At 35.1% G+C, this 25,694-nt stretch overlaps 1 protein-coding gene and 1 pseudogene across 3 annotated transcripts in view; both read right to left on the minus strand.

The window, feature by feature from the left end:
• Positions 1-508: 508 nt before the first annotated feature.
• Positions 509-25,694, minus strand: part of MIS18BP1 (MIS18 binding protein 1) — a 47,099-nt gene continuing 21,913 nt past the window's right edge. For 2 of the 3 annotated variants that reach the window (XM_038544624.1, XM_038544623.1), the window contains exons 8-17: positions 24,539-24,696; positions 23,789-23,940; positions 23,033-23,129; positions 20,996-21,863; positions 12,137-12,309; positions 11,055-11,215; positions 8,106-8,254; positions 3,966-4,053; positions 1,727-1,781; positions 509-1,552 (exon numbers count right to left, since the gene is read on the minus strand). In XM_038544624.1, the coding sequence (XP_038400552.1) occupies positions 1,449-1,552; positions 1,727-1,781; positions 3,966-4,053; positions 8,106-8,254; positions 11,055-11,215; positions 12,137-12,309; positions 20,996-21,863; positions 23,033-23,129; positions 23,789-23,940; positions 24,539-24,696 (2,005 nt within the window). In that variant the 3' untranslated portion in view covers positions 509-1,448. Of the gene's footprint in view, positions 1,553-1,726; positions 1,782-3,965; positions 4,054-8,105; positions 8,255-11,054; positions 11,216-12,136; positions 12,310-20,995; positions 21,864-23,032; positions 23,130-23,788; positions 23,941-24,538; positions 24,697-25,694 lie in introns of those variants that run through there. The other variant, XR_005363212.1, reaches the window with a different exon arrangement.
• LOC119876489 lies at positions 17,138-20,989 on the minus strand (annotated as a pseudogene).

Raw genomic sequence — 25,694 nt, forward strand, 5'->3', positions numbered from 1 at the left:
AGGAAGGACACTGAAGAAGTTCCAGCAGGACACAGGGAATGTGGCAGTGGTGGTGGGAGGCCACATTTTTTGGTTTGTGTTAAGTCTGTGCTATATCAAAATTATCTTTTTGTTTCCCATTATGGAATTTAACTACCTTCTAACTAACTCCTTAAAAAAAAAATCCATTAACATTAAGCAGAATAGTATAAACCCAAGTATTGGCAACTTAAGTTCTAAAACAGTATTTGACTCTAAAATAATCCCTTTATTTGTTCCATCCTCCATCTAAATTCTTTGTGGCAGAAACCATTATGATCTAAGTCTAGCTGCAATATTATTTTTAAATCTTGTGTTGCTGTAAATTCTATAGTTCTAGAACTGCTGATTATTACTAAACTCTTAAGAAACATGAGCATGTAGTTTTTAGTGAAAGTTCTGGTAATTTTTGAGGCAAGGAGCTGAACCAGTAACAGAATGCATATTTGTTTACTTTCTATGATCCAGTAATCAAACAACAACCAAAATATAAAGTTACAAAAGTAAACCAAGTTTATTTAAACAATCTAACTGGAGAGAAAGAGTAAGTGTGTATATACACTGTAACCAAAGGAAAACTATTCTATGTCAAATTTCAAAACAGAGTGGTAGAATAGGCTAAAAAAAGGTTTATTTCTAAAGGAGCTGTCTGAAAGGAAAATAATGTTACTATGACATGGCACGTTAACTTCTGGTGGTAGATCAACTACTTGAATGTTGAAAAGTCTAATCCAGTCGTTTTAACATTGAGACCAAATGTAAACTGCATATGTAAATAAGGCATAGTGCAACAAAATTTGTTCTCTGATTTCTACCTAATAAAATATTGAAAAACAACAAATTTACATAGGTTTCAGAGATATGCTAATCACAAGTTTTAAGAAAAAAATCACAAGATAGAGTGTTACATAGTTTTAACAACATGTAATTTAAACATTAGATCAATTCTGGCTTGTATACCAAGTGGTAACAAATGCTGACTTGGAAGTTTTCATGAATTTAGTAGCTGGCAGTACTATCTACTTCTCATTCTCCCTCCCCTATCCCTTGAGGATAGCATTTTCTGGGAAGCTTTTAAAAAAAATGGAACATGATTTTCTTAACGTAAACAAACTTGGACGGTTAAGAGATACTTATGTAGAATATTTTAATAATGCAAAACCCAGAAATTCATAAGTATCTATACAAGCAAAACAATTTCCTTACATTTTAGTAACCTGCAGCAATGAGGAATAGTTACAGAAAGATGTTTTAGATGAATTCAGAGTAAAACATCCCTCTGTTAACTATTCATCTCCTAAAACCTCTAAGGAGGAATCCACAATTTCGTATGATGGTATATTATGAAGAAAATATATGTATTCCAAAAGAAGATACAAATATATTATCTGCTTCTTGATAAAAATCCTGAAAATATTTTCTCATTTTTACTAAGAAGAATCAGAGTCTGAAAAATAATAATCTTTCTCTTCTTCATCTAAAGACTCCATAGCATTAGCGAAAAGTTTTCCAATACCAGAGTTTTCTCTTAATTCTGTAAAAAGAAGTTTAATAAAAGATTAATATACTTCTAAAAGTAATTTCAATGAAATTGAAAAGAACTGAGAAATTGAATAGATCTGCCCACTTCAGAGCAGTTAATTTTAGTACCATGTTAATACAGAGACTAACTTATAATAGACTGAGTTACAAAAGAAAAATAAATTACCTTTGTTAAACAGGGTTTTTTTTCTTGATGTTGGAGTTGAAAAATCAGTTTCAACCTGCAAGAGAGTTCATGTTAATAGCTAAATAGTACCTCCTGTGAGTTCTGCCTCAAACACAGACAAAATAAGTATGCTTCATCCTGAGTACCTTGAACACATGCCTATAATGATACCTAATCACATTATGATTATCTGTGAAATGTCTAATTCTTTTTCCACAGTTTAATCTATCTAGGGTAAGAACACTTCTTCAATGTTGTTTCCCACCACTGGCAAACATGACTATAAGAAAATATTACAAAAAAAGAAAAAAGAAAAAGGAAAAAAAATATTACAAATTAATGCTACAGGGGTGAAAGGATAGTCTATGGGCCTCTGACAGTTGCCAAAATCTAAGTACTCATGTTATTCCATTACACTAGCAAAATTTCAATTGTCTAAAATAGTAATTTATATCACAAAGTTTAAGTGTAAAATACATATTTATTATATCAATGCTTTTTAAACTTTTGGCCATGCCTGGCTATCTTTAAAAAATGAAAAGGAATAGAAAGGAAATATGACAGGGTATATAGTATAGTGGTGTACTAAGGGTAAAAATAGAGTTCAAACTCTTGAGATACAAACTCTTGTTCAGATTGTGACATAACTGTACTTTTTCTTGTGAAATGAGTTAAAAACATTATTCTATCATTTAGCTCTCAAAATCATTCAGCAACATTAAACCAGTATCATGATTCCTACATTGATACCATACATAAATAAAATGAAACTAGAAAGCCCAAGTAGCTTGTTGTCTTATAAAGCTGGTATGAGGAGTTAGGGCTTGAAATCAGAACTTTTAACACTAAATCCTTTGTTCTTTCTATCCTCACACACGACAAAATATTAGTCTATGAAAAAGGACTAAATCACAAGGATATTATGTAGTTCAGGAGACTGCTAAAATTATGACCCATTAAGAAAAACAGAAGTCCAGTAGTGTTTAGGATGATGCCAGAAATACAAAGAAACAAATTTTTTTTTTTTTTAATTTTTATTTATTTATGATAGTCACACACACAGAGAGAGAGAGAGAGGCAGAGACACAGGCAGAGGGAGAAGCAGGCTCCATGCACCGGGAGCCCAACATGGGATTCGATCCCGGGTCTCCAGGATCGTGCCCTGGGCCAAAGGCAGGCGCCAAACCGCTGCGCCACCCAGGGATCCCGAAACAAATATTCTTAATAGGAAGTGTCCTTATTAGATCTGTCCACGTGAATTTTTCATCACTGTGCAGAGAACAGACTGAGTGGATTAGGATCTTGCTACTAACTCAGTATGGTCCATGGACAGCAACATAGGCATTAGCACCTGAAGCCCGTTAGAAATGCAGAAATCGGGCAGCCCGGGTGGCTCAGCGGTTTAACCACCACCTTCAGCCCAGGGCGTGATCCTGAAAGACCCAGGATCAAGTCCCACGTCGGGTTCCCTGCATGGAGCCTGCTTCTCCCTCTGCCTGTCTCTGCCTCTTTCTTGTGTCTCTCATGAATAAATAAAATCTTAAAAAAAAAAAAAAGCAGAAATCTCAAATCCCTGGATCAGAATCTGGTGTTTAACAAGATCACTAGGTGATGCCTTTGCACATTCAAGTTTGTGAAACAATCGTCAAAGCAACCAACTTTCACAGGCAAAATAGGGACCAGAAGCCAACCAAATCCTTCTTGCTATGTTGATTCCAGGTCCTTTGCAACAAACCAAAATTTCATTCTCATAAAGAATGTGGGACTGGGAAAAGGGAATCTAAGAAATAGTTTGTCTACACCTTCAATTTTGGAGATATCCTTTATTTTTTTTATTTTTTTTATTTTTTTTTGAGATATCCTTTAAAGAGTTTAGTCTCCAGGTTGATTTTTAAACCTGTGTCCAGAAGTATCTACCATTTCCTGTGGACAAATGAAACCATAAAAATTGGATGTGATTATGTAATCCCAATGTTTTAGAAATTCTCTGAGAAGAATTATACTCTAGAAAGTATGCAATATAAATATTTCAACATGGATAAGGGAAGAAGACATTGCCATAGTCTGGTGAGAAGGAATATACAATCAGGTGATAAGGTGGTCCTCGATAAATTGTCATTCTCTAAGATTAACTACTTTGAGGGCAAGAACTTTTACATAACTTGTAACTGCCACAATCTGCCATGTATTACAGTTGTTCAATAGACATGATGAATAAATGAAGAATAAATATACTTACTGTTTTTTTCTTGATATTGCCCCAGACAATGCCACCTTTACTTTTATGGTTTTTTTGCATACGAAAAACATATTTATCACAATCATTCCTGTTTGAATACAAAATTTTAAGTCAACAGTTAACTACCATATTTCTATCCACAGCTTGAATAGCAACTGACAAAAATAATTTTAAATGTGTCTCAACCTTTAAGAAGTATATTTTCTGGGAAAAAGTGTATTTTCTGGGAAGTATATATATATATAAATTTTCTTTTCTGGGAAGCAAAAGCAAAACTAAACTTTTGGGGCTACATCAAAATAAACAGCTTCTGCACAGGGAAGGAAACCAATCCACACAAGTAAAAGGCAGCCTATGGAATGGGAAAAGATATTTGCAAATGACATAGCTGATAAAGGGTTAGCATTCAAAATATAAAAATAACTTACACAACACCCCCCCAAAAAAAATCCAATTAAAAAAAGGCAGAAGACATGAATAGACATTTCTCCAAAGACATCCAGATAGCCAATAGACACTTGAAAAGATGCTCAACATCACTGATCATCAGGGAAATATATCAAAACTACAATGAGATATCACCTTCCACCTGTCAGAATGGTTAAAGTCAACAGTACAAACAATGGGTGTTGGTGGGGATGTGGAGAAAGGGGAATCCTCTTGCACAGTTGGCAGGAATGCAAACTGGTACAGCCTCTGTGGAAAACAGTTTGGAGGTTCCACAGAAAGTTAAAAATAGAACTACCCTATGATCCAGCAATTATACCAGTAGGTATTACCCAAAGAACACAAAAATACAAATTCAAAGGGATATGTGCACCCCAATGTTTAGAGCAGCATTATTTAATACAAGTGCACATATATATATATATATGTAAATATATTAGGTATTTAATATATTTTATAAAATATATAAACATAAATCTACTATACATACACACACACATACTGGAATATTACTCTACCATATAAAAGATCGAATCTTGCTGTTTGCAATAACATGGATGTAACAAGAAAGTAGAATGTTAAGAAAACTAAGTCAGAAAAAGACATATACCATATGGTTTTAGTCCTATCTGGAATTTAAGAAACAAAACATGAACATGAGCCAAAAAAAAAAAAAGGCAAACCGGCAAACCAGGAAACAGACTCAAAAACAAAAGTCTATTTGTCTTTTCTACTTTGTAAAAAAAGTTTTTATTTATTTATGAGAGAGAGAGAAAGAGAGAGAGGTAGAGACACAGGCAGAGGGAGAAGCAGGCTCCATGCAGGGAGCAAGACATGGGACTCGACCCCGGGTCTCCAGGATCAGGCCCTGGGCTGAAGGTGGCACTAAACCACTGAGCCACCTGGGCTGCCCACGTCTTTTCCATTTTTTAAAAAACAATGGTGTACTGATGGAAATGGACAAAACATTTCAACTTAACATTTTAAAGGAACATTAAATAAGAATAGGAAATTATGGTTTTGCTCATTGTTCAGTGCTCTTTCTGATCACTATCTTGCTGCCTCTCTTTTCCAAAATTCACTGTGACTTCTACCTGGACTCCCTTTTATTAGACCTCTTACTCCTTTCTGTTTACTTGCTTTCCTGTCTACATCAAATAGTTAACCACTTTAAGGATATACCTGGTGATGAAAACCCTCAATTTATAGCTTCCAACTAACTCCTGAGTCATTTCTTTTTAGCTTATTTTCTCCCCCTCTCATTCTTAGCAAATAGGTTTGGCTCATTTTACAGACACAAATGGAAGCCACAGAGAATGGCTATTCTTTTTTTTTTTTTAAAGATTTTATTTATTCATAAGAGACATAGAGAGAGGTAGAGACATAGGCAGAGGGAGAAGGAGGCTCTCTACACGGAGCCTGGGGGCCAAGATCACGTCCTGAGGCAGATGCTCAACCGCTGAGCCACCCAGGTGTCTCAAGAATGGCTATTCTCATTTCCCCCTACAATTCCTAGTCCTTATGACAGTAAATACCAGCTGAACACCAATTGTAATTCTCTCTTAGCTTCAAGATCCTTTATGATCAATTATCCGTTCCTTTATGAAAATTTGGGAGCAACCTTAAAGGTATAACATATTTCTAAATGTGTGACTGTATTAAGATATTAATGTGAACCACAAGCACTGCTACATAGCTAGTGAATAAGCCTAGCCAGCTGTTCAAGGATCTGCACCTCATGAGTCCGTTGCCCTATATGAAATAAATGTTTTAGGAAATATAGTCATGATATAAATGAATCTACCATGTGTTCTATTGGGGAGGAGGGGAAAGTATATTTCCATCATTGCAAAAGTGATATTAAAAAAACCACCACCACCAAAACTCACTTCACTATAATTCTACAATCTAGAGATAATGGCTATGATGTTTATAGTCAAGAAATTTCCTTTCTGAATACATATTATGTAAACTGGGATATTGTTTATAATTTAACTCTTAGCTTTTAAAATCTATTGTCAACTGAACATTATTCTTGGTTGTTAAAAATTCTTGAAGGTATGATTTTTAATTGTTATATCCTATCCTATAATGTGGACAAATCCTCATTTCTTAACTTTCTTTATTGGACATTTAGGTCATTTCCATATCTTCAGTATTATGTTTCATGACAAACATCTTTGTCCGTACAAATGTACATACATACTTGCCCAAATGTATTTCCCTATAAGTGACTAAGAAAATTCAAGGGCCAAAGGGATGAATATCTTAAAGCTTTTGATGATTTGGCCAAAGTACTTATCAAAAGCTTTGCCCAAAATTATATTCTTAGTATACTTTCATCTGCAATGAATACTAAATCAAAAATAATCTGTAGATTTCTGGGGAAAAATTATGAAAATTATGTTTTTACCAAATAAATGCAAATTAAAATTTCACCGACCCTCAGGAGAGGACTGAATACTTTTTTCTCAGTCATTATTACTTGGCTTCTGCCTCACAACCCACAGAATTACTCTTAATAAAAGTCCTGCTTGATTGCCAAATGGAATGACTTATTTTCAGGCCTCATTTTTATTTCTTTCCTTCTTTTCTCTGTCATTCAACTGCTGGTTGTCCCTGATTTTTCTTAGTTTTATTTATATTTCAAGTATCTATATTCACATAGTTCAAAATTCAAAAAGTTTCCTTCTCTCATCTCCAAGTGATCTAGGTTCTCTTTGTAGGGATCAGTAGTGTTTTCAGTTATATATTCTTTCAGATATTTAATCAAAGGAAAGCAATTAGGTATATATACATGTATATATGCAAATATACACAAGTATACACACAGCCCGTTTATACAAATTTTACACAATTTACCACATTTACAGAAATGTTAACACATTATTCACTGCATTTTTTTCACTTACTAGATCTTGAACGTTTTACCATAATAGTACATTAAGACTTTCTTCATTAATTTCTATGGCTACATAATGTACCAGTTTGATTAGTCCCTTACTGATAGGCAGGAGCTGTTTCCAGACTTTTGCTATTATAAGCAATACTCTAATAAGCTGTATATTCACTATGTGAGAAGCAGGACTGATAGGTCAAATATGTGTATTTATAATTTTGATAGATACTCACAAATTGCTGCCCACAGAGACCGTACTAATTTACCTTCTCACTAGTGATGCATGAGAATCCCTTTCCTTTCCTCTTAATCCATAGGAGTGCTGCGTTAGGAAAATTAGCCTTTTCCTTTGATGAGTTCCATATATTCTTTTGTCAGATCACTGTTTATCTTTTTATTGCTTATGGTAGTTGGGTAAAACTTTTTATCTGGTTGACTTTATGATTCTTTTTGTTAGTGTATTCTGAGTCTAGCATCATAGTGTGAAAAGACTTTCACTTATCAATGATTATAAAATAATCCTCCAAGGTTTCTTTAGGTATATTTTATAGTCTAATTTGTTATGTGAAAAAATTTGATCCATTTAGAATTTATCCTGATGTAAAGTGTAAGTTGGGTCCCTACACTAATGAACAATATTCTCTACTTATTGAAACTGTCCATCCTGAACTTCTAGGAACTATTCTTGATTTTTTTGTTTAATGATGATTCTTCTCATTATCGACATCTACTCTCTGACTCATGAAATGTTAAATGTTGATGCAGAGAATTACAGTCTATATATGCATATTTACCTATTTATAGAAGCTAGCATGCCAGGACTGACATGGTGACACTGAGGAGTTTTTGCCAATGGAAAGACAACTGATGATGGAGTTGTTGGATTTTTGTCCATACTCAGCAGAATATCATCTTCTTCTGCACTGTCTTGGAGACTTGGCAACTAGAAAACAAATAATTGTTACCAGCCAGCAGGCAACCCTAACATGGAATTTCTCATTGTCACTAAATATTCTTAGGTGGGCTGATAAGTTGTTTTCCTCCTTATAATTTTCCAGCTGAGATCTCTAAACACATTAGTAGTTAACAGAGCCTCAGCCTCTAAAAAAAACTTTGGTTCTATTGTGTTAAGTGGAGACAATGACACCTATTTCTAAAAGTTGTGGAAAGACCAGGGATCAGCAAATGTTTTCTGTCAAGGGTCAGATAGTATATTTTAGGCTTTATGGTCCATACAGTATCTGTCCCAAATATTCAACTCTGCCGTGAAAGCAGACATAGCTATGTAAACAATAAATATGTCTCTGTTCTAATAAAATTTTCTTATAACAAATGTGGTCTGCCCGGTCTGACCCATGGGTTATGGTTTCCTTACTTCTGGGTAAACAGAACAAAACAGAACTAATTCACTGATTACTATGCTTGGCACTTAATAGGAACCAAAGCAGTATTAAACTTTTGTGTATACGCATTTCCAATAAATAATTCAATCCTTCATTAAGATTTTGCCTATCTTTACATTAAAGCCTTAGAGAAAGTGGATTTATGCTACAGAAAATGAACTTACTTCACTATTTGTTTTATTATTTTTGTCTTTAAAATGTTGCTACTATTGCATTTAAGCCAAAAAATATATAAAACCTAAAATGATGGTAGAATTATATAAAGGATATAACCCCTAAATGACCATGGCTGTTATGTAGTTGGAACACAGTAAAAGCCTCAGATGGCTCCCTTAAAATACTATTTATTTATTTATTTATTTATTTATTTATTTATTTAAGATTTTATTTATTTATTCATGAGAGACACAGAGAGAGAGAGAGAGAGAGAGAGAGAGAGAGAGAGAGAGAGAGGCAGGCAGAGACACAGGCAGAGGGAGAAGCAGGCTCCATGCAGGGATGTGGGACCCGATCCCAGGACTCCAGAATCGCACCCTGGGGCTGAAAGCAAGCGCTAAACCACTGAGCCACCCAGGGATCCCCTTAAAATACTTTTTATATAAAATTCTTTATAATCTGTATAGGCAAAAAGAGCCCAGATAATGATTACTAAATTCTTAAAGCATTGTATAGCCTTTTAATATTGGAGACGTATAACAATATTTAAAAAATGAATAAAAATATTATTCTTGAAGTTAAGCTCACTAAAACAACTCCTTGAACTTTTACACCTCTATCATTGTCTATATCCATTTTGCATTAATCTTAATACTCTTAACATTTATATTTATATTCTAGAAATAGTTTCAAATTTGCACTTTCTATTGTATCTGTTTATGAAGAACATCCTTCTTGGACATATACATTGCTTCCAGTTTTCTGCTGTGAAGAGAAATCTGTGTGACTATCTGTGTCAGGAGTTTGGCTTCTTTTGAATTTCTTAGGATAAATTCCAATGAATAGAATTGATCTAATGGTTCTTGAAAATGGCCATGCTTTCCAAAAGGTATGATTCATTTTACATCCACTGATGTATGACTACATCAGTATCTCCACTGCTTTTTGTTAGTAGATAATTTATTTTGTAAAAGATTCTGTAACTTAGAATATATACATATGATTTATTTATTTTTCCTTTGATTATCAGCTAACATAACCACTTTCCTCAGTATTCATTCAGCCTTTGGAAATTTTTCTTGCCCACTTTACCCCTGTGATCGTGACAATTTTTTTAAAAAGATTTTATTTGTTTATTTGAGAGCGAGCAGGCAGGAGTGGGGAAGGAGGGGCAGAGGGAGCAGCAGACTTCCCACTGAGCATGAAACCTGATTTGGGGGTTCAATCCCAAGACCCTGAGATTATGACCTGAGCTGAAGTCACTTAACTGACTGAGCCACCCAGGCACCCCCTGACAATTTTTATTCTAGTAATATGTGAATTAGTTCTTCATATTATCAACATTACTGGCTTTATTTGTTGTAAATATTTTTTCCCAATTGCTGAAGTTTTTAAGTTCTACAATTTTTCATACTACAAAAATTCTTTTATACATTCAAATGTCAACTTTGTGCTATCATTTAATACCTCCACTAAATTTACTATACAGTAGGTAATAATTTCATCACTTTTTTTTAAAGTTTACCTCATTGCATATGAAATTTTAAATATAGGGACACCTGAGTAGCCCAGTGGTCAAGTGTCTGCCTTTGGCTCAGGTCATGATCCTGGGGTCCTGGGATCAAGTCCTGCATCAGACTCCCCACTGGGAGCCTGCTTCTCCCTCTGCCTATGTCTCTTCCTCTCTGTGTGTCTCATAAATAGATATCTTTTTAAAAAAAATTTAAATATGGGCAGCCTGGGTGGCTCAGCAGTTTGGCGCCGCCTGCAGCCCAGGGTGTGACCCTGGAGACCCGGGATCGTGTCCCACGTCAGGCTCCCTGCATAGAGCCTGTTTCTCCCTCTGCCTGTGTCTGTGCCCCTCTCTCTCTCTCAGTCTCTCATAAATAAAAAAAATCTTAAAAAAAAAATTTAAACATATACATTTAGCCTAATTAAACATTTCTGGGTTTTCAATTTGGCTCTACAACCATTATCTATGAAACTCACTGAAGGGTAGACTCTGGACATAAGAATATAAGAATAGCATGTACTGGCAGGCTACTTCCTATATTTTGGGTCATGTCTGTGGAACTATCAATCCTTGGCCTAAACATTAGGGATGAACACTAACCAGACATAAAAATGAAAAATGTTAAAGTCAGTATGAAGAAAGCAATGATTTCACACATTTAAGACTCTTACCAGTACTCTTTGATTCTGCACAGGTGTTGTACTGAAAAAATCATCATGATCATCTTTTGGCAATTGTTCCAGAAAATCCCTCATTTGTTGCTTCCTTTTAAGAGTTCCCACTTTGGCAGTTATCTTAATAATTTGCTTCTTATCAGCATCACCTATCTTGCCTTAGGAGTCAGCAAAACATTTTAATAAGGATTTGGTTATTTATAGTAACTGCTCTAAATTTAACAGACTTTGTAAAATCTAAATTGTCTATTTATATTAAGTAAATGCATCCTCTATTAATAAGTCTCCTACATAACAAAAGATTCTTTCTATACTGGGATCTATGCAATATAATTAGCTCATAAGATACTCATGAAGAAACTACATCAGATTAGCCAAGGTGAGATGGAAAAGGTCTTCACCCTCTCACATTCTCCTTGCTGAATGCCTAATTTGTTGATTTTCTAAAAATATAAACCTTATTGAATCAGGACAGGGATAGGATACTCCCAAAGGTTAGTCAATATAAGCTCTGTCATAAACCCTGAGCAGGAATGTATACTCGGGAGGAATACAAAAACTAAATTTATTTAGAATTTTATTATGAATTTCTATGAGGCTCTACCCAAGTGGCTTCAAATTAAATTACTTTTAAGGGGCAGCCCCAGTGGCTCAGCAGTTTAGCGCCACCTTCAGCCCGGGGCCTGATCCTGGAGACCAGGGATAGAGTCCCATGTCCAGCTCCCTGCATGGAGCCTGCTTCTCCCTCTGCCTGTGTCTCTGCCTCTCTATTTCTCTCTGTGTCTCTCATGAATAAATAAAGAAAATCTTTAAAAAAAAATGAGACTTTTAATAATCCAGAAACTGAAATCTTTGGATTTAGCTACAGATTTCCTGGAACAAACTCAAAGCACAAGTTTGCTCAGGCTATTACTGATGTACTTGATATCTAGATAAAAACTAAACAGATGATCTTTAAAATACTTTCTAGCTTTAAAATTTGGAGAAAACACCTGTATAAGACCACGACAAATGGATAAATATATTTAGCAAGTAGAAGTCAATACTGAGAACTAGGAAAAACAATTTACAAAGGTTACCATTTTGGCCTTTGGGATTGACTGTTTGTTTCTTAGTGACAGGTTTCTGGGTTCCTTTTCCTCTGGGATCTTCCAGGTATTTCCTCTGGCACTCTTCAGCAGATCGAGAACCTACAGCCATAGCTACATCTGACCAGAAGCCAGGTTTGTGCTTTGGAAGAGATGCAAAAGCACTATGGAAGACCAAAACCAGTTAAAGACCAAGAAATTCAAATCAATAAAAACAACCTCCTGAATGTGTACCACTGTATCAATGAGATTTATTGAGCTAAAGGAATTTTAACCAAAATCATTCTAGATAACAGGGAAGAAAAAAATTCTTCCCTCCACACACAGTAACTTACTTGAGTGCTTAAAATATGAAGATGTAATTTAACATATTGAGTACGTATCTTCTATTTTTTTGTATTCTATGAAACCTGAAAAATCATCTCAGGTCTTTCAACATCTTTTTCCTAAGTCCAACCATCAGTGATTTGATCTTTTGAGGTGATTCTAGCATGACTAACTTTTCAACACTGTTGTTCAAGTCTTATTGGTGCTAAGTATATTGGAAAATGAGTTCTTAGTTCCTATATACTCTTGGTTATAAATTCGTACTATAAAGTGTTATTCTTGTTCTCATTCTATCATAATTTATAGAATGCAAGATTTTATATATATTAATTGAGGGAAATGAAAATTGGAAGAGAAAAAAACCTGACAATATAAAGTAGTCACCCAATTTAATAAATGAGTTACATCCTGAAAGTTTACTTGTAAATATTTAGAAACTGGTACACATATTTCTGCTTCCCTCACTCCCCAGATTTTACATGTTGTAATTTAGCTGACCGTTCAGCCAGAAAGGATCTATTTACCTCACCAATTAACCTATGAAGTATTATGCTGATAAATTTTTTTTTAAGATTTTATTTATTCATGAGAGACACAGAGAGAGACAGGCAGAGGGAGAAGCAGGCTCCATGCAGGGAGCCCGATGTGGGGACTCAATCTTGTGTCTCCAGGATCACACCCTGGGCTGAAGGCAGCACTAAACCTCTGAGCCACCCAGGCTGCCTATATGCTGATAAATTTTAAAAACCGGCTCCCTGGGGTTAAAAAAGTCCTTATTTGTAGTGTTTGTCACTTTCTATACTGTAAATACCTCTATGATGGCCGGTTTCAGGCTACCAATGTGATCCCTGAATGTGGAGTAAGAAATGTGTGAAAGGACACAATTATACAGAATTTCCACCATACAGATAAAATTGATATAAAGAATCTTAAGGCATAGATAATAATAAAATATATTAATTAGGAAGTGATGAGTTTAGGGTATTAATAAATTTATTTAATTGTAAATCTATATGAATTAGCTTTTGTGAACAGGTACAAGAAGACTACAGAATACAACTCACTCCATGTAGAAGAGGAAGACAATTACAGGCATTAAACACTAACAAATTCTCTACTTTTTTGCATAATTAATCATTCCACAGATGTTCTAAAGTGGAGAACTAAAAGGACTTGGAGGCTCAAGCTTCCCTATTTGTGTACACCATTAATTTCCAAGTGTAGAACTACCAACAGGACTATTTTTCATAATAAAAATACTTAATTCACTTAATAAATTAGTTTGTAATTAACCCATCTCTAGTTTATCCCAGATAATAAAAGATAATAAAAGGGCAAATATAATGTCACTCCAATCCTACTTAAAACTTGCTTTTACAGGTAACAGAGGGAGAAAAAAAAACTTGCTTTTAGAACTCACTAGCATAAAATCCAAAGTAGTTAATAGGACTTACATTGTTCTTGTCTCTCTAATCTCCTCTTGTACTGTTCTTCCTTCATTTTCTGTACTCGTTATTTTAGTCTTCCATTATTTTGGTCTTCCTTCGGCATTTTTTTTTTAAATTTTTATTTATTTATGATAGTCACAGAGAGAGAGAGAGGCAGAGACACAGGCAGAGGGAGAAGCAGGCTCCATGCACCGGGAGCCTGATGTGGGATTCGATCCCGGGTCTCCAGGATCGCGCCCTGGGCCAAAGGCAGGCGCCAAACCGCTGCACCACCCAGGGATCCCTTCCTTCGGCATTTTTAAATATGCTTTCTTACTTCTACTTTTATATATGCCATTTTATTTAAAATGAACTTATAAAATTTGGCTTAAATATTTTTTGTCCTTCAGATCTTAGTTCAAGAAGTATCTGCTTAAGCTAAGTTAGATCTCAGAAACCCCTTAATTATTTGCTAACTAGGTTACAAGCATGATGAGTACAAAACAGTAAGATGCAACTAAGAATCACTTGAGGAGCTTACATCAAATGTACAAGCAAGCAGATGAGTTATTAAAATAAGCTATTAGACTACCCCTGTAGATTTCAATTTAGTAGGCTTGCAGTAGGAACACTTTGAATTTTTCAAAAGCTCCTCAGGTGGTTCTTCTGTACAGTCAGGATTGGAATTGCTTTATATTCCAAGAAGCATTAAGTATCATATCTACTTAAGAAAGAAGCATTATAACTAATTAAGTGGATAGTAGGAAGAGGTGATGACAAAGAAAGGTTATAGGGAGGAGGTGATTGACATGTGACACAAAATGTGAAGGATGGATAAAATGTAACAGGTGAAAATGAGGCAATGGCACTGGCAAAAAAAATGAAGATGAAGGGAGAAAAGGCCTAAGGTTAGAGAACAGAAAGTACTTCATATTTGTAGTATGGTAAATTTCAAAGGCATGGCTGCAGGTTAGAGCTGTGAAAAAACTAGGAAAAAAGCAGAGCCTAAACCCAAGCATGCTGTATCTAAATATTTTAATAGTATGCAGTCTAGGCAACTTAACATTCTTTTAAAGTTAACATATAGTAAAACTGTCTTTTTTGGGTATGGTTCTATGAATCTTAATGGATATGCAGATTTGTATAGCCACGATCACAACTGGGATACATAACAGTTCCATTACACTGAAAAAATTCCTAGTGCTCCCTCTTTGTTGTCCAACACTATAACTGTTGGCAATCACGGATTTGTTTTCTTAGTTTGTCTTTCCAGAGTGTGATATAAATGGAATCATACAGTAATATAAACTTTTTTTTTTTTAAGATTTTATTTATTTATTCATGAGAGACAGAGAGAGAGGCAGAGACACAGGCAGAGGGAGAAGCAGGCTCCATGCAGGGAGCCCGATGTGGGACTTGATCCCAGGTTTCCAGGATCCCGCACTGGGCTGAGGGCGGTGCCAAACCGCTAAGCTACTCAGGCTGCCCTAGTATAATAACCTTTTGAACTTTTTTTTTCTTCACTCAGCATAATGCCTTTGAAATTCAATCATGTTGTTACATATATCAGTAATTCTTTTTATTACTCAGTAGTCCATTCATTCTAATTCTGATTTATTTATGTAGAAAGTTCCATAGAAATCAAGAGATAAACTCTATAAAACTACCCTGTAAAGTTGTTTGTGAACTTCTGTGCTCACACCACAAATTTTGATATATCTTCATTTCTGTTCAGTTATCTTTTCTCCCACTTCTTCCTCTTTGACTCATGGATTATTCACAAGAGTGCTATTTAATTTTCAGCTGGTTGGAAACATTCCTGTTAGCTTTCTTTATTGATTTGTAGTTTAATTCAACTATGGTTAGAAAACAAACACCCTATGCATGACTTTAGCGATCTTATATTTAAGATTTATGACCTGGTCAGTGTTCTACCTGGTAAATGATCCATGTATTCTTGGAAAAAAAATGTATTTTTCCCCCTATCGGGTGAACTGTTCCACAAATGTCAATTAGATCGTTGGTTGATGGTGTTGTTCAGTTCTTCTACAGCCCTGCTGATTTTTTACTAGTCAATTACAGGAAAAAGCACTGAAGTTTCCAACTATAAAAGTGCTTTTACCTCTCTTTTCAGTTCAGTATTTCCTTTTAGTTCTCTCAGATTTTGATTCATGTATTTTGAGGGGTTTTTTGTTAGGTGCATATACATTTAGGATTATTGTCTTCCTGGAGAACAGACATTTCTATCATTTTTTAATGTTCTTTATCCTTGATAATTTTCCTGGTACTGAAATCTTTGACAGCTTTTAGTAACAGCTACTTCAGCTATGAGTTTTCAAGGTATTTTTTTATCCTATTTTTAACCTATCATATTTGAAGCTTCTCTTACATGGCACTAAGCAGGAATGTTTTTAAATTCATTCTGACAATCTGTTTTTTAAATGCTGCATTCAGACCACTAATAATTTTATTTGCTTTCTGCTTTGTTCTGATCTCCATTTCTGTTTCTCCTTTTCTGTCTTCTTTTTGGTTAAAAAATTTAAAAATATTTATCTATTATAAATTTAAAAATATCTCTGGTTTCTTAGTAGTTGCTCTCGAGATTGCTACAAACATACTTAATTACCTACTTAGAATCACTATTTTACTGCTTCAATGCAGGAATGCAAAATTTGCCAGAAGTCTCTTCATCCTTCCTTTTTATATTGTAGTTGTTTTATGTATTAAATTTACATATATTGAAAACATCATACAAGGTAATATTTGCTATCAACCATTAAAAATTGTAAGGAACTTAAGTCTGCTGTATTTATCCAGGTAGTTACTATTTCTTATTCCCTCATTCCTGATATTGACAGCCTCCTTCATCGTTTCCATTGTTATTGAGCCTTTCTAGTAAGTTCATTTATTTTCTCAGTTCTAAAATTTTTATTTGATCCTTCTTTTGATCTCTTATATCTGAGATTTTCTAAATTTCTGTTCAAAAATATTTGCTTTCTGGGGCACCTGGGTGGCTCAGCTGGTTATTAAGCATCTGCCTTGGCGTATGCTTAGGTACTGGGGTCATGAGCAGTCATGATCCTGGGGTCCTGCTATGGAGCCCCTCAGCAGGCAGACTGCTTCTCCCTCTCCCTCTGCCTGCCACTTCATCTGCTTATGCTCTGTCAAATACATTAATTAATTAATTAATTAATTAATTAAAATCTCCAAAAAAAGTTTGATCTCCGTTCCTGGAGCCTTTTTTTTTTTTTTTTTTTTTTTTGACTAGCGACATCTGTTCAGCCTTTATTGGCAGAACACACTACATAAGAGGGTTGAAGTGGGAGAAGTGGGCAGCCCAGATGCTGGGCCTGCTTCACAGGTGGTGAAAAACTTATCCAGGTAGTGGCCAATCATCTCCAGCTTGATTTCCATCTGGCTCAAAGTCTTGCCATTTAGACACCCACCTTACTGCCCACTATCTTGGACATGATGATCATGTCCCCCAGGTTCTCCTTAACCCCCCGAGATTTCTCCACAGGGGCAAGCTCCTTGGCCTTCCACAGATGCTCTTGCAGTGAGTGCGGATTCCTCTGCAAACCCCGGTTCAGCCTCCGCTGCTGCTGGGTGCTGTATAGCTTCATCATTGCTTGTGAAACTGTTCAGCAGCTGGTCAGGGTCTGTGTTACATTAGGTGAACTTGTAGAAGGTATGCTGCTTCTGCTCCACTTCGGCCATCTCGTCAGCTATTTGGAAAGTCTCCTAGAGCATTTTTATATACCTGCTTCAGAACTTGTCAGATAATGACAACATCTGTGCCATCTCAGCATTAGCATGTTTTTTCCCCCCCAGGAGTTGAAATTTTCCTGTTTCTTTGTATGCTAATTCTGGATTATTTCCTAGGCATTTTGAAATACTGTAAAACTCAGTCATGTTTATCTATGCAGAATGTCAATGTTTTTGTTTTAGCAGGCAGTCAATCTGACTATAACCTGAGCTATAAAATCCAATCTGTTTGGTGGTTGCAGTTTCAGTAGTTCTATTTTTAAAGTTTTCCAGTGCTATTAAAATATCCTGTGACTGGCTTGGAGACTGGGTGGCAGTCTGCCTCTTAGTCCAGTTCTCAGTCTTTGGTAGGCTGTGTAGGATCAGATCCTCACATGCAGTTCAAGGGTGAGCCCAGAAGTTCATAAACAACTTTATATAGGGTTACTTTCCCTAGCTCCTCCCCTTTGGAATTTTTAGTGCCCCAGGGTTCCTGTTTTTTGGTTCTCTGGCAGAAATCTAGGCCTTTAGTTACCCAGCTCTGCATACACTTCATACAACTGCATCTTTCTGCAGTACTATGCGGAAAGAGGACAGAAAGGACAGAAAGAGAAAAATGCAACACAGGTTGCCCTACCCCCATTTTATAGAAAAAGATTTTATTTGAGAGAAACAGAGTGTGTATGTGTGGGAGCGGGGAGAAGGGGTAGAGGGAGAGGGAGAAGCAGACTCTTCGTGTAGCATGGAGTCCAAGTTGGGGCTTGATCCCAGGACCTGGGATCATGACCTGAACTGAAGGGAGATGCTTAACCAACTGTGACACCCAGGCACCCCAGCTGCCCTATATGTAACTAGAGGAAGGTTCCCTACTTTCAGAGTTTTAAGTATATGTGGGCCCCATATCTACTGTGATTTTCACCCTTGCAGGTTTACATGAAGACTGTGGTGTAAGAGGAAGGAGCAAAGAAAAAGAGAACTCAGGGACTTCTGTTTTAAGTTTTATAGTCCCCTTCCTTCTCCTCAAATCAGAAGTGGAGGGCTTTTCTCTGAACTTAGTCCTGCCCCAGTGCCCACTTTTAGGTTTTAAGTGACCTTAATCTAGGTTAAGGAACACCAAAGGGAAAACTAGAAATATGCCCCCACTTCAGTGGTACTTAAAATTCTGGTCTTTTCCAATCAGCCTGTAACTATTTATCTTCCTGAATCAACAAAAAGCTCTCCGTGCATCCTGTCCAGGTTTCATAGCTGCACAGGAAAAAAGGACTAGAATGTGCTTTCCTTGTCTTACTGGGAAACTAGAATCTTAAGTTCAGGCATTAAAAGAATCACAGACAATAAGGATATACAGTAAAGGTTGAGAATCTTTACTATAACAAAATGAGGGGATATACAGCTGGAAAGGACACTTAAGGTTAAAGTATTGTATACTGCCAATGCAAGGCAGAAGGATCTCTATATAATTTCAAGATTAGTAAGGATGCAGTAAATGCTTTTGATGTCAGAAGCACAACTATACATTAAAACTAATCTGGAAATATATAAAACAGATTACACAGATGATAACAACGAAGTAAAAATAAAAGGCTACTTCCAAAGTTCAGGTAGGTATCAGAAGTCTGAAAAAGAGTAATGTGAAGAGAAAGGGTACAGATGGAATGATCTTGTGGAAAAATCTAGAGCTCCTTGGGAATAACTTTGATTTAAAACCAAAATCAGTAATGATAAGATTTAAACCTAGTTAACTGAAAGAAACTACATTTTCAGAATCAGAAATGTCAGGCCAAGCAGATTGGCAGGGTAAAATAAGTTTAGTTTTTGACATATTAAGTTACAATCTCTGTAAGTGAGATCATGAAGAAATGTCCAACAGGCAAAGAGAAATACAATTTTTTTTTAAAGATTTTATTTATGACAGAGAGAGAGAAAGCACTGGGTGGAGGGCAGAGGGAGAGGGAGAAACAGGCTCCTACTGAGTGGGGAGACTGACCTGGGGGCTTTATCCCAGGACTCTGAGATCATGATGCATAACTGAATGACCCATCCATTTATTCCCAAGGGAAATACAAATCTAAATACAAAAATTTAGGACTAAAAATATAGATTTGGAAATCCTTGTTCAAAGAGTGAAGTTAGATCTTGGAGGGAATAGATCAGTGAGGACTACATTATCATAGCAAGAAAGCACCCAAAATCAAGAACTTTGGAAAAGGAAAATTCGGTCTTAAAAATAAGACAGAGAAAGAACATTTAGGAAAATGAACAAGAACAGAGTGGCACAGAAATTTCAAGAAGAGTGTTTCAAGAAGGTAGATCTGAAAATGAATTCCAAGTGTTATAAAGTTAGGGAGTACCCAAGCAAATGAATCACTGAACGTGGTTTCTATCTTCTTTCTTATCAATCACATCTTTTCTTTCCACGAGATCATTTCCATCAGCACACCACCATACTCTGACTAGAGTCCTCTTATAAACAAGTAAGCAATCAAACATACATCTTCCCTTACCTTCACACTTTTCTATTACCTATCCACTTTTTTGTTCCCTATCACTGCCAATTTCTTGTGCTGTCCACCTAGGTTGTCTTTACTGTTTCATTCACTCTCATTGCTCACTATGCTCTAGCTTCCAATGCTATTGCACTATTCAAATTACTTGTCCAGTCTATGCAGGCAAATCCAATTCTTGTCATACTTGGTTTATCAGCAGCACTAACCATGAAATCTTGGATGTATCACCTAATTTTTGAAGCTATTTCTAGTCTAGAAATGTAGGGAGCAAGGCCGTATTAAATAATCTGCAGGTATGAATTCAGTTTTAAGGTTTCATAATAGTAAATTTAACTATAAAATATTTCTTAAAATATGATGATCTGAGACATCATGATCATAATATAGACAGCAGCATTTGTCTATATTAAAAAAATTTTCCCCACCTTAATTGAGGTATAATTGTCCAATAAAATTATATAAACCATACATGGGATCACTTGATATACATGTACAATATGAAATGACAACCAAAATCCAGTTAAATACACATCCATCCCCTCGCCCTTTTCTTGAGAGAGGGTAGCTCTCTTATAACATTAAATGGGAAGAAAGGAAGATTAACTTTTCCTTTACTCATATGCAAGCTGTAGATGGCCACAAAGTACTTACTTAGAAGTTATCTGTATTCTCCCTCATTCTTTGTATAGATCGTTATTTTTCTCCAAAAGTTTTGGGTTATCTTCCTTATTAATGATTAGAGGTCACTAAATCAGCTCTTCATTGGAATTTTTAGGTTTTCAACTGTTTGGTGACCACTCTCGATATTTCGGAGTGGTCTACTACTTCCCAATCTAACTACTTACCAATGAAGTTTCTGTAATTCTTTCTTATTCCATTCTTCATCCTGAATTAGACCAGGAAAGCATTCAAAGGAATGCCTATTTATCTCATCAGTTCCCCTTGCCTCAATAATTGGAGACTCATTCCTAATACCAGATTTCTGAAGACTGTCTTTAACAGAACATCTAGCTTTCTTTTGTTTGATATAAAATTCACTTTCACTTTCTTCAGTTTCAGATTCAGAAATCACTGAGATTTTCCTTGTGGCAGCTCTTGTGCTTTTCCTCAGGTGAACCACTGTTTCTTTGGTATTTCTTGCTCTGGTTGTCTTAGCAATTCCAGATTTCTTTCTAATTCCCTTTTCTGTTTCACTTTCTTCACTAGACAAATCTGATGAGGACTGATGCTTGTGAAATGACACAGTTGTATTTTTTATTTTCTTCAATTTTGGTAACAACCTTGTATTTTTCTTAGAGTCAGAGGTGACTGTTTGTTTCTTTTCAGGACTAGGTATTTTCATTTTCTGGTTGACAGTGAGTAAATGACATTCATTGCAATCTTCCTTGTTTTTACTTTTATGATCCACACTATACTCAAATGCATTTTTGAAGGTCTTTGTGGGCTTACTAATCAAATTTGTAGTTCCATTTAAATGTGATCTGCTTTCTTTTTGATGCTTTGGCACTGCAAAATCTGTTACTGCTTTAATGGTATCACAGGACAGATCATACTGCATGCATTTCTGTTCTATTATTTTTTTAGATTTAAGAGGTGTCACTAAAACACAAACTTCCTTCTGATTAAGAGTCATACATTTCCTTTCTTCATCTGAGAAAAACAGTTGCCTTGAGGTTAGAATGTCAATGGATACATTCGATTCTTCAGTTCTTTCTTTTCATAAGACAAAACCAAAGATCAAAATCTCAAATTAGCTACAATAAAAATAGAGCACAGAAATTTTTTTCTAAAATAAAATATATTGGTTTCCCCCCATAAACTCTTTTGTAAACACTACTGTCATTATTAGTCTTCCTGAAGCACCAGTCTGTTCAATTGTAAACATAATTTTTTATGCCAACCAAACTAAGTATTCTTACGGTCTACTTAGTGTACACATAAACCCTGTCTGGCCTTCAACATAGTTCTAATCTCTCACAGTAGTCAAATCTGAACAGTATTCTAGATCTACTAGACCACATTTCTCCAATTTTCTTGATTCTCAACTTTTACTAATATCATTCTACTTGGAAAGTTTTCTTCATTCAAACTAAATCACTACCTGTTTTAATTCCATTTTCTAATCAGCGTAGTCCACAAACTTTGTCCTGATTCCCTCAACTAAATGAAAGTTCTTCAAATTTCAAGAATACTTTTAAATAATGCCATGTTTGACAATGTACCCTTCATTATAAATACAGACTTGTCTTATCTTTGAATAGATTGGGAAAAAATCCTTAAGTGCAAGAATTTTGTCTTCATTTTTTTTGGATTTTTTGTTGTTGGAGTTAGTACAGAACCTTTCACATGTACAGCAAATTATAAATCCAGTAAAGATGTATCACCTTAAGTATTTGAAAAAGCGTATTTAAAATGATGTATAGTTTTGTGATTTAAAAAAAATTAGGGGTGCCTGGCTGGCTCAGTTGATAGAACATGTGATTCCTGTTCTTGGGGTTGTCAGTTTGAGCCCCATGTTGGGTATATAGTTTACTTAAAAAAAAAAAAAAAAAAAGGTTAAAAATATAAAAATTATTTAGTACCTAGATAAGGCAGGCAAACCTACAAGTAAATATGATATGTAAAGTAATGCTTATCTTATTATACAAATCATGTTATATAGAAAAACCTGAAAGTAATAACACTGTATGTTAATTATGCTTCAATTAAAGAAAAAAAGGTATTCTTTAAAAGAAAAAAAACAAAAACAAAACAAAAAAAAACCCAACATTTATAATCATTGAAATTCTTGGTTACCATTTTAGATTTGGAAATTTAATAACTTTTATTAAAAACATTTCAAATAAGAGCTGTTTCTTACAAAACCAATAAAGATATATCACCTTGCTTCTGACTTGTAATTATCCTTTCATTTGTTCTTTCGCAATATTCAAGTTTCTCTGAAAACAAGTTTTCATATTCTTTCTTTCCAATTAATTCCTTCAAAACAAAAAGATAGCTTTTTACTTTAATAACGACTACCTATAAACATTACCTCATGTATTTTCACAGTATATATTAAGCATATAAATATCTATAGGTACTTTTAGTTCATACTTTATTAATGAAGGCATTCAGAAACTCATTTGCCAGAGCTTAAGCTTTGGAAGCACCATGTGGGTATCTACTATCTTAGAGATTTCCTTTATTGATTTAATACCTGTGATATGTCAAGTGTATATATCTATACACTCTTTATCTAACTTAAGCCTTACTCTAAAAGCTAAACTGTTATTATTGATTGCACTCTTCCTTTTTAAAAAAATGTTATCTATTTATTCATGAGAGACACAGAGAGAGGCAGAGACATAGGCAGAGGGAGAAGCAGGCTCCCTTTGGGGAGCCTGATGTATGACTTGATCCCAGAACCCGGGATCATGCCCTGAGCTGAAGGTAGATGCTCAACTGTTGAGCCACTCAGGCACCCTTGACTGCACTCTTCCAATGAGACACTGAGAAAATAAGTATCAAGACATTGCCAAGACTAACAAAAGGCTGATATTTACCAAAAAGAATTCATGATTTCTGACTTGGTCCCAAACATTTTTAGTAGCATCATACTACCACTCTACATATCACAATGTACAGTAAAAGCTTACCTGATTAGGTAAGTCATTTCTTTCTCCATTTTGAAAAGTATTATTTATTTGGTCATCTGGAAGCCTTCCTGGTGGCTTATTTTGGCAATTACCATGGCACACGTTTAATTTTATGGTTCTTGGCATCCTACTGTGCTTACCATTTTTCAGTTCTATGAGTACAAAGGAGATTTCAACAAATTATTATACAGAAGATAAGATGCCTTTCCACGTTAATTCATTTTCAAAACATGCTATCTAGAAAGAGCAGTAAGTTAATGTTCATATTTTTTTCCAGCAGAGGGGAGAGTGGGATGTGAAGCAGATTACAGTTTTGACAGAGTTGACACAACAGTTCTGCCAGCTATCTTTATAGCAATGATCATTCAAAAAACATGCCATTCCCTCCATGAAAGCAAACTGGTCTATTAACAAAAATGTAATTTAGTATAAAAATATAGGCATCTATAATACAGGTCTAAGCTAGGTTGGTAGCCTAAACACCTTAAATCTAGGAAACTGAAATAACAGTCATTTTTTCACTGACATGTTTATCAGTGTTCTTGGTACTCTAATTAACTAAAAGGTAATATTTAAAGAAGTAAGCTGAATGCTAAGAGCAGACTGTACTGCACTTTTTCAAGTATTAAAAAATAAGAATTTTAGGGCAGTGGTAAGTCAAAAACTCAATACAGAATAAACTATAAACAGATAAATGTGGAGCTCACGTAGGAATCTACCACTATACCAGGAGGAAAAAAGCAAACATACCCAAATGACAACAATCAACGTCATAAGTAGTTCTGGTTCTTTGGAGAACATCCGTTTGGTTTTCTCTTGCATTACTTTTGGATGATTTTTGTACATCAGGGTCAAATCTTCCAGATTTCTGTTTTTGTCTGGACTTTTGCTTTTTCTTTTCACAAGCCCTAAAAACAAGTATAGTATTCTTCCTCTAGTATTTTTTTCTCAAAAAGCAAAAACACTAAACATACAAATAAAGTCCCTCTGATAAAACTTTTCTCCCCTCAGCAAAGATTACCTTTACTCTTACATTATTTAAGCCTTTATGGCTTCTACCCTATCCCCCAGAAAGAACTGAAGGGTAACACTTTAAGTCAAAACAATCAAATAAAACCTGTGTTTACTACTCTATGCTTTTATTTTCTACCTAAGCTAATATTCTAAGATAATTATAGGACAAATCCTGCCAGTTGCCTATTTTTGGAAATAAGTTTTACTGAAATACCACCATATTCATTCATTTATGAACTGTCTCTGACTTGACGGGATGAGCACTGGCTGTTATGCTACATGTTGGCAAACTGAACTCCAATAAAAAAAATGCCAAATAAAATAAAATAAAATAAAAAGAACTGTCTCTGGTTGTTCTTCCATTACAAAGGCAGAGCTGAAGAGTTGATAGAGGTAGCATGCCCATAAAAATACTTCCTATCTGGCTCTTTACAGGAAAAAACTGCTCACCCTTGCATTATAAGTTATTACAATTGTATTGTCATTAGTTAATTTAGATCACTTTATCTCCTATGAGTTCCTTTAACTCAAGAGTTAACCAAATTTTCTTTGCTTTTCCTGTGGCAACACAGTGTCTGCCAAGAAACTGACAGTAACTATTGAAGGAATGAATGAAAGAAAAAAGGACCAAGAACTTTATATTCATGTTTAACAGCCTCTTAAAGGGTGGGTGAATGAGGATGATCTGTAAAATGTCAACAGTGTTTTTTTCCTTTTAGATTTATTCCACACAACAGAAATTCTAGTAAAGTATTACTGCTTTATAAAAATCCAAGATCAGAGAACTTAGAAACTAGCATTCCCCCCACAAAAGAAATTAAAACCAAAATGAACAGATACATTTATAAAAGCTCCACAAATTTTATACCTAAAATGGGTACATCTTATCATA

The sequence above is a fragment of the Canis lupus genome, chromosome 8 (assembly GCF_011100685.1).
Source record: "Canis lupus familiaris isolate Mischka breed German Shepherd chromosome 8, alternate assembly UU_Cfam_GSD_1.0, whole genome shotgun sequence".
Lineage (NCBI taxonomy): Eukaryota > Metazoa > Chordata > Mammalia > Carnivora > Canidae > Canis > Canis lupus.